Source organism: Saccoglossus kowalevskii, chromosome 9 (genome assembly GCF_978046115.1).
Source record: "Saccoglossus kowalevskii chromosome 9, keSacKowa6.1, whole genome shotgun sequence".
NCBI classification, from domain to species: Eukaryota; Metazoa; Hemichordata; class Enteropneusta; family Harrimaniidae; genus Saccoglossus; species Saccoglossus kowalevskii.
The window spans coordinates 26,528,829-26,538,999 of NC_140649.1; the positions used below are offsets into that span (position 1 = coordinate 26,528,829).

General features: G+C 36.2%; 1 protein-coding gene across 4 annotated transcripts; it reads left to right on the forward strand.

Moving 5' to 3' along the window:
- Positions 1-1,238: 1,238 nt before the first annotated feature.
- On the forward strand, positions 1,239-10,118 carry LOC144353810 (uncharacterized). Of its 4 annotated transcripts, none has more exons than XM_085503356.1 (10): positions 1,239-1,283; positions 1,404-1,524; positions 3,272-3,370; positions 3,579-3,692; positions 4,107-4,220; positions 4,958-5,071; positions 5,343-5,495; positions 5,638-5,776; positions 8,316-8,392; positions 8,985-10,118. In XM_085503356.1, the coding sequence occupies exons 1-10, from the start codon at positions 1,251-1,253 to the stop codon at positions 9,008-9,010; spliced, it is 990 nt and encodes a 329-aa protein (XP_085359482.1). In that variant the 5' UTR covers positions 1,239-1,250; the 3' UTR covers positions 9,011-10,118. The 4 variants fall into 4 exon arrangements, with proteins under 4 accessions (XP_085359482.1, XP_085359481.1, XP_085359483.1 ...); XM_085503355.1 differs by having other exon boundaries at positions 8,320-8,392; XM_085503357.1 differs by having other exon boundaries at positions 5,638-5,770.
- The last annotated feature ends 53 nt before the right edge of the window (positions 10,119-10,171 follow it).

Sequence of the window (10,171 nt, forward strand, 5' to 3'; positions counted from 1 at the left end):
TAGACTTGTGGAACATATTAGTAACATATGCTACGACTGTAGCTGCCAATAAGTAACTGTTAATATCATGGTGTTCAAGATATGCGATAAAACATATTTTAACCTGATATCAGTTATTTGTAGAGCTTAAAGAGCGGCGGTCGTCGCGCTGCGCATGTTCGATAGTTGTGTTGATAAACATTGATTTTCCAACAATTCAATGCGCTCTTCTAATAGAAATCTCAAGTATGAGGGTTTACCGCCGGTAGCTCCTTCGATACCTTCCAATCACCAAAAATTACCCCATTAAAGCTTCGTAACGTCTCAGTTTGTACTCTTTGATCTGCGCAACAGTCAAAGACACCATCTTTGTTTATAAGATCCCACACTATATATCTCGCACATGCGTGGCGCAACCAGATTTGTACTCGAACCAATAGAACACAACACGATACTGATGTCATATTCATTAAGGCATCATCAGGTCTGCCACGCTTCATACATAATTTAGTGAATACAGTGAAATCACGGTTTAATTTACCGAATACATTTTTCGTCATCAAAGACCCAAGTTGTCCTATTGACAATTTAATTTACAAATACAATTAACGTTATAGTGAATAAATTAGACATCTTCAAAAAGTCGTCAAAGGAAAGTATTTTGGCGAAGTGGATTCTGGTAAAAACGTTTCATTGGTTGTGAAAATTTGAAACACTCATTGTATTACTATTTGTTGTTCTGGCATATTCTTCTCTGGCTTAAATCCACGAACAATAACTCTATTATTGAAAAAAACGTAAATACAATTTAGTCTAAACCTATCCAGAAGGACAACTTACAACATAAGTCACAGCTAAAAACTGTAAGCATCGGTTGTTCATTGTTATTCAGATGAGAATACAGTTCAAGTAGACCCAATGACCGACAGATATCGTAAAAGCAATTTCCATTCAAATGGAAGCAGTGGGTGGTAGACCTTTATCATGTTCCCCGTACTGTAATCAGTGTGTAATATGTCGGAATCCGTGGTTTCGTATAATTAACATACATGAACGGAAAATAATGTGGTGAATAACATATTCAAATTTTCGTGTCTATGTAATCTAGCTCATTTGATACTGCCACTTTGAACACCTTTTGATAGTCCTGCTTGTTACCTAAAGCTTGAATTACGTTGTCATAGCACCGACAATAAACATTACTAACCCCCCATATAAAGCAACAATTGTTATTTTCCGTCACTGTATTTTATTGACAATTAAGCTACGCCATGAACAGAGTCGTACCAAGAAGCGAGGAAAAGGTAAATTGAATTTTGCTATATAAATCAAGAATATCAAAACTTTCTGGTTATGGTAGTTTATGATGGTTTATGGTAGCATATGATAGTATATTATATATATTGTATTTTGGTTATTTGCAGAAAAAGACTTTCCGTAATGTGGCTGCCGTCGCAAGTTTGACATCCCTGATTTCACTAGGGTCTGTTATCACAACGGTGGCTGTGATGTCTGATAAAAGCGAAATACAGTGCCAGCAAAATGGTAACTCATATATCTTTCTTACGACAGCTAAAAAAAATAATTAAATTGAGAACTGAATAACAGAGCTGAGTTTTATTAACGTACGTAATCATTTGCTCAAGAAGTTAGAGATTAAGCGGTTTTATATGAATACGTTTTCTTCCATGGACCTGTTGCTGGTATACCAATACTCAACATTCCAGCATAGATCGTTGTTAAACTGAATGCAGTGTTAGTAATGCCGGCAGAATTGCCCGATTTACAATTAAATCTAACTAATTGACGAGTAATAATGATAATAATAATATATGGCGAAATATGACGAACTGTGCCAGAATCAAAAATATTAGCCTGTCTTTTGCCAAATAAATCGCTTAACCCAAACTCAACTGCTGTTGATACTACATGTAGTTCGAAATAGACGAGACAAGCTTTAAATTACGGAGGTATGAAACCCTGTTACTAAATATGAGTAAATATAACAATACAACACCATGAACAATGCATTATATGTTCTGTCCTAAAAAAAACCTGAGCAATGTCTTCATATATCTTAATGTAAACCCATCCAGAAGGACGAGTTACCGTACACAACTGTGTAAACTATGTGTGTAATCATATGCCAATAGTAACTAGGTAACCTGATACACAATTCGTAGCTTGAAGCTCAAATAAAACATACGCATAACCTTATGATCGCTGTACTGTCATTAGTTTGTTAAAAGCCAGAGCACGGGGTTTCGATGACTACACGTATAATTCATAGAGAATTTCTCATGAGGTCAATAATTGAACGAGTGTTTGTTTGTTTGGTGAACATTTTTATAGCAGAATTATAAATCTTATCTTGTAAGTTCGCGCAAATTGATATCATTTCGAGACTTTAATGGCTAAAATTTAACGCAGTGATTGTAATTTGTGAGCACGTATCCAAGACATCGTAGATCGTCTTGTCTTATTTGCATAAACAATCGCTTTTATGTAGACTGGTTACCGTTAGTCTACTCTATTGTGATTAAGAAATATAGTTATTTTGGAGCCATAAGTATATTTATTGTTTCTGGGATACATTGGGAACGTATTTTACCGATTTCAGAGTCAACTCAATCCATGGTCGATTGACAATCTGTAGAAAATAAATTTCTGTGCGCAGAGAAATTGGGGCTGGGCGAATTTTAATAGACGTCGCACATATACGCGGATTTATATCACACGCACGTTTGGACACCTCCAACTAACACAAATATCATTCTTAATAATGATTCAAAAGGTATTATGTAAAACTATTTAAATCTTGAGGTATTAGTATATCATAATATCAAAAATTCAATCAGATTGCCAGAATTGTTATTAAATATAAATAAATATTACTACATTATTACACTCAACTGCTATGAATTGTGGGATAAATGAATATATATTATGTCTCATAGTCATAATGGTCAATAGATCAGTCGAGTAGTTAATTATTCACACAAGTAGAACTACTCACTGATATCAGTCTGAGCATTCTCTTAACTCATATCCATAAAGCAACCAATACGGCGACCGAAACTAATTATTTTGATATAACTCTGATTGCATGTTGGGGAGTAAATATCTTACAAACTAACTCACAACTAAATTGCAATGATGGCTTCCTTGTTCCTGTATGTGTATATTTTTACTATAAGTCCGCCATATTTCAATTGGTAAATGTCTCATACTAGTCAAAACCAGTTAAAGCATATGGACACTTTTAATTATGATAGATTCAAATTACTTTCAGTGACTAATATAACATGTGATGATTGTTTCAATGGTGGTAGATGCCTGTACAGTATCTGTATTTGTGTTCATGGTTATACGGGAGATCAGTGTGAAATAGGTGAGATTTATTATTTGAAATCATATTGACTCCATGTGAATTGTTATCGATTGTTCTGTCACTCGATTCGAGGTGGCATGAAATGATTTAATTGATAAAGTAATTGATCTATTTTTTTTTTATACTAAATCTGTGTAATTATATATGCCGGTATAATAGTTGACTATAATTTATACAATTGCTGGGTATTTGTTCTTTGTCATAATAGACGTTGATGATTGTAATCCCAATCCGTGTCAAAATGGCGGACTGTGTCAAGATGGAGCCAACTCCTACACATGTGACTGCGTGTCAGGATTTGAAGGAACCCATTGCGAAATAAGTATGTCACCTGCTGCCATTCTTTAAGTAATAGACCATTTTCCGTTCACTGGTCAATTTCGATGCAGTAAGAATATCCAAACGCAATAGTTCCCTGGCAAAGATCGGCCTTTCGATGTGAGCTACGAAATAAAGAAATTCGAATTCAAAATCAAATCTTTCGATTTTGGCGGAAGACGCTACGCGCGCGTCTTTCACGCAACTCGCGAGATCTCGCAGTTGTACAGAAAATTGATTATTGGCACAATGAATGTGAACACGTTTAAATACTATAAAAAAGATGAATGTCATGTTTTGAATGTGATGTAATTTATTAAGTAAACATACTGTGATATTGGGTTTATACAAACCCACTGCTTTAGTTAAACAACACTTTGTCTGATGCAATATTATATAAATTTGATTCTGTCAACAGACACGTATGACTGCAATCCTAACCCCTGTATGAATAATGCTCTCTGTGAAGATGGTCTGAACACCTACACGTGTAGTTGTAATCGTGGTTTTACTGGGGTACACTGCCAGATAAGTAAGTGAAATGTCGGGTTATTGATGAAAATCATACACGATAGCTGATATGTCATAGATAAAACATTGATTTTCAAGACACACAAGTTTAAGTTAAAATGACAATACTTAACTTTGAGTTACATTGATATAAAATATTTAAAGTTATATTTGATTAATTACTAGGGTGACCGTTGCCATCGCAATTATAAAACATCAAACACGAAAAATTATTAAGCTATACTTGATTAATTCAATAAAGCTGTTTTAAGCCAAACTGTTTGTGGAAATACTGAATTAGTTTCATAGATTTGCTTCCTTTTGCCATCGTAAATATATGATGGAAAAATTGGTGGTTGTGTTTTTTGTTTCTATTATATTGGTATTGTGGCAAGCCAATATGCTTGGGCTAAACTCAATAACATGATGTTGACCTTATCCGTGGTTCCTCCAAAGTTGCACTCATCAATGATGGAGTCCCGCAGCGGCTTCGTCACACCGCATTGCCTGTATCATAGTGTTTCGTGGAATTCAACTCATTTTAGCATTGAGCCCCAGGTAGAATTTAAACTTGTGTATACTGACCATCGGTCTCAAAATTGTAACCCACATGTAATTATACTGCATATATACATAAATAATGGCTAGATTACACGAAAGTGAGTAGTTGATCTATTATTCTGGTCGAGCCATAAATTAATTTAATTTAGCAAGGAATATATCGTATATAAAAGTATTTGTTTGTTATGTACCAAATAGATATCGATGACTGTATTATGAATCCTTGTCAGAATGGAGGATCATGTGTAGATGGGGTTGACGCATACACATGTAACTGTGTTGATGGATTCGTAGGGTTTCATTGCGAAATAGGTAAGATTTCGTCCTGATTTATTATCTAGTGACCGGTTATATAAGAATTATATTTTGAGATGTCTGTGGCAAACTTGTCACTGCCTATAAGTGTAATTCTTGAAACATGTTGATGCTCTTAATATATCACAAACTCAATAATATCAAACTAAAGTAGCTTGCTAATACTAGATTTACTTTCTAGTAAATAGATTTGCATCTTTTTAATTTAGGATTATACATTGGCATATAACACAAGATAATCATGTTAGTCGTTGATTTTAATTCACAGGTAGACCACGATATGTCGTGATTTCTGTAGCTGGACTCACATGGCAGCAAGCACGAGACGGTTGCGTTAGCATTGCAGCTCACTTGGCTAAAATTCGTTCTGCAGAACAACATTGTAATGTTGTCAGCCTCATACGCGCTTCACCGGCGTTTGGTAATTCCACTGTCAGTTCATACCATATCTATGTTTTTCAATATGAAACGTGTGCAGAAATCTGCCATTACTGCACCGATGTTGTTTAAATGGTAGTAAACTTAAATTGAAACAACTCTTATTCCAACTCTTATTGTTACAGGAAGTGGTGTTTGGTTTGGACTCAATGACTTGGAGACCCAGGGTAATTTTGTTTATACTGACGGAGAAGAGGTGGATTATACGTATTGGCATTATGACGAACCCGCTCATGGCATAGGTAAAGACTGTGGAAGGTTGGTGTAAGTATGTCTATGTAAATATAAGGTACCCGGTATTGTGAGTAAAAATACACAGATATATGGGTTAATAATAAAAGTAAAAACAAATCGTTGTCAAATACCTACAAAATAAAAAATAACATCTCGTTAAAAAATATTGTTTAAATTGATACTATTATACAATTCAGTCAACAGCATATCAAGTAAATAAGTATATGTCCTTTAGATCGGTGACTTGATTTCAAGATATTTAAAGATTTAAAATAATACGATATTGAATTTAAAACATAATATTGATATTTATGTTTGTGGAAATCGTAGTGTATAAAATGAGTGAAAGTGGAATTACTCACTCACACACTCTGTGCTTGGGGCGAAACAAAGAGTTTCCATCTGTCTCTGTCAGCCGTTATCCTGGGGGCAGTCTCAAGGGAAGTCTCTTACTCCTGAGCCCTTTTTCTATTGTTCTTCTCCAGGTTTCTATTGGCCGACCCCGGTTTCTCCTCCCTTGAGGCGTCCATTATATTAATGATCTACTTTGGATTAGGATTAGGATTAGGATTAGGATTCGTCGGATTAGGATAGTCCCTTAAATTGATGTTGTTGCTGTTCTTTCCCCGAGGTTTTAATTTGAGATGGTGTTTTGTCAGAATATCCTAAGAATGCTACATAGGCACTTATTTTGGAACACTTCTAAGTTTCTTTCAATGGAGGAAGTGGTTTTCCAACACTTCGAGCCATATAGAAGGACGCTCAGGACATTGCTCTTGAAAATCTTGCTCTTTGTGTAGATGCTAAGTCCAGTGGATCTCCAGATAGATTTTAGCATAGCAAAGGTTTGGTTTGCTGATTCTTGCATTAACCTCAATATCACAGCCACCATTTGGTGTCATCTTGCTGTCCAGATATACAAAGTTCTGCACGTCCTCTATTGGGTTTCCATTAACAGTGATTGGGTTAGTCGTTGCAGTGTTGTTCCTCAGGACCTTCATCTTCTTTTCGTTGACTGTTAGGCCGACAGTACTGGCGGTCTGACTGAGGCTGTCATTCTTTGCTGTGCATTTTGATACTGGTGTGAAAGTAATGCTATATCATCCGCATAATCCAAGTCTTCCAAGACTGATGTGAGGGTTCATTGGATTCATCTGCGCTTTCCTTTAGTGATGCGTCGCATCACCCAGTCAAATGCCAGGGAGAACAGTAGAGGCGATAGGATGCATCCTTGTTTAACTCCGGTTACTACCCTGAAAGGTTTGGTCAGCTCATTGTTGTGGATGACACCGCATTCAAAGTTCTTGTAAAGAGACTGGATCATGTTGACCAGCTTCTTAGGAATACCGTAGTGTCTCAGGATCATCCAAAGAGAGTTGCGATGAAGTCAGTCAAACGCCTGCTTGAAATATATAAATGTAATGTAGAGTGAGCTGTTCCATTCACTTGATTGCTCCAGTGTTTGGCGCAAAACAAAGATGTGATCTATGCAGAACCTTTCTTTCCTGAAACCTGCTTGCTCTTCTCGTATTATAGTGTGTACTGCTGCCTTGGAGAATGACGTGGCAGAAAATGTTTCTTGTGAGCGAGAATTGTTGCAGTTCCCATGGTTCCCTTTCTTGGGTAGTTTGATGATGATACCTGTTTTCCCGTCATCTGATGCTGTCTCACAGTTCTATATGTCCTGAAGGATGTTCTGGGGGATGTGAGGCGTATCTTTATCTTCCACCTTCTGGACATATGCCATCCTCTCCTGGGGCCTTTCCATTCTTTAGTTTTTGGATGGCCTCTTTGACTTCCCCGACTGTTATTTATTCCATGTTTATATCTTGGTTCTCTGCTGCTCTTCTGTATAGCGTCGTTTGTCTCTCCTTGCTGCCTTTTTTACCTCCCTGTCCTTCTCTTTATACTGGGAAGAAAACCTCTCTTTTAGCCTGGGTGATTTGGAGTCTAAGATTTTCTTCTTCAGTGACTTCCTTTCATCTACGGACTTTCATGTGCCACTAGATATCCACTCGGATTTCACACATTGTCTCCTTTGCTGTTTGGCTCAGAGCTGTGTTGAAATCATTGATTGATATAGGTGTTGTAGCTGCTTTGTCTTTAAGAACACTGAATCTTTTCTTCAATAAGATGTTGAATTCCTCCTTCTTTTAGGAATCTTTGAGTTTAGCAACATCAAAGCGTTTATTCCTGCTGTTCCCGATGTTGGCCTTCCTTCACTTGAGGTGTACTTTCCTAACTACAAGGTTGTGGTCACTGTCAACATTTGCATTGCGCATCACCCGTACATCTTGTAGGGAGCGTTTCCACTTTGAATTTGGCTCTTTGTCTTCCCATCCAGTCCAGGTCAACTTGTGAATATGTTTGTGTGCAAAGGGAGTGCAAATTGTGAAATTAGAGAGTGTTAAACATTTCCCCCAACAATTGAAAGATTCGTTGAAACTATGGAGTTCCAGCACAAGAGAAACACACACGGGTATACATATACCAAGTTTGAATAATAGCGTTATTAAATACACACTGGTTCAAATTGAGGATTACATATCAATTCGATTGTATTTTTCAGACAGAACTGGGGTTATGAATGGGATGATTTTACATGTGATTCCCTTGTGCAATCAGGATATGTTTGTGAATATGATAGTAAGTATCAGCACTTTTCTAAAGATTACAAGGTCTACCAACTTTTTTTTGCGTTTTTTTCTAAAAAAATCTAAATCATCTTGCACATGATGATCACTATGTATGGGTCATATACTGTTATTTGAACATTTGTTATATGCATCGTAATGTACGCCAAATCGTGTTTCGTGGACATGTGTGCTAGGTTTGACATGTGTGCTAGGTTTGACATTTGATAGTAGCTAAAGTCTACAAACTGGAGTAATTTACAGCAATTCCAGGCACTGATTTGACGTTGAAGTAGTGCTAGATGTTGATAACTTACTAAAATAGGTAACACACTTTGTTTTCAAATTTAAGAAAGCTCCGCCCCAAAAAGTTTCTTCCGGTGCGCTTCAAATTGCAGACATGCTGTCTGCACTATATTTGTAACAACTTCTGTAAATGTGAAAACAAAGTGTGTAACCTATTGTAGTAAGTTATCAACATCTAGCACTACTTCAGCGTCAAATCAGTGCCTGGAATTGCTGTAAACAGTGGAGTGCAGTATGTTACTTACTTATTCTAAATAGTTATCACAACCATAATTCACCCAACTTACTTATTTTCACAGATGCAGAAAATACAATGGATGATTGAACACTTAACAGGGTTGTGATCGCAAACGGACTAGTTCATCTTATATAGATCCTCTGAGTTCAGAAGTTGTTAGTAAAAAATGTTTTAATTGTCTTAAACGTTAGTAAATGTGTGTAGAATGCTATTTCATGGTGCCATGGGTCAATAGCTTCATGATTCTACACAATAAACAAAAAAACATTGTCATGTGATTTATGACCAATTTTCTCAAAAATTATGAGTAGGCTTCTACCTTAATTAGACTTGTGGAACATATTAGTAACATATGCTACGAATGTTAATAAGTAACTGTTAATGTCATGCATGGTGTTCAGGATATGCGATAAAACAGGTTTTAACCTGATATCAGTTATTTGTAGAGCTTAAAGAGCGGTGGTCGTCGCGCTGCGCATGTTCGACATTCGTGTTAATAAACATTGATTTTCCAACAATGCAATGCGCTTATCTAATGGAATATCAAGTATGAGGTTTACCGCCGGTGGCTCCTTAGATATCTTCCAATCACCAAAAATTACCCCATTAAAGCATGGTAACATCTCAGTTTGTACTCTTTGGTCTGCACAACAGTCAAAGACACCATCTTTGTTTATATGCGACCCATATATCTCGCGCATGCGTGGCGCGACCAGATTTTTACCCAACCCAATGGAACGCAACACGACACTGATGTCATATTCATTAAGGCATCACCAGGTCTGTCGCGCTTCATACATAATTTAGTGAATAGAGTCAAATAACAGTTTAATTTACCGATACATTTTTCGTCATCAAAGACCCGAGTTGGCCTATGTCAATTCACAGTTTAATTTACAAAAATACAATTAACGATATAGTGAATAAATTAGATATCTTCAAAAAGTATATACTATTTGTTATACTTTTTGTTGTTCTTTATTTTTCATCCGTAATATTTTGTGTTGGGATTCTTTTGAGTACCGTTGTATGGTGTGTTGTTGTTGTTTTTTTTTTGCTGGAGTTGTACATCCTGGTATTGGAATGTAATCCAGACCTAATATAAAGGCATTGTTTTATGCGAGTATTTACTGTTTTGTAACATATTGTGAAATTGCCATGTCAATAAAACGATATAGTTGTTTTAAATACATAATATTCATACTCTTCAGGTTTCTGTATTGTTATACCTTAAAATATTTTCACTTG

Excerpts from the sequence above, each read along its gene's own strand:
- LOC144353810 (XM_085503355.1), top strand. The coding sequence starts at position 1,251 with ATGAACAGAGTCGTACCAAGAAGCGAGGAAAAG. Across the intron at positions 3,693-4,106 it reads AGGAACCCATTGCGAAATAA|ACACGTATGACTGCAATCCT; the intron begins GTATGTCACCTG and ends TTCTGTCAACAG. Across the intron at positions 5,496-5,637 it reads ACGCGCTTCACCGGCGTTTG|GAAGTGGTGTTTGGTTTGGA; the intron begins GTAATTCCACTG and ends TTATTGTTACAG.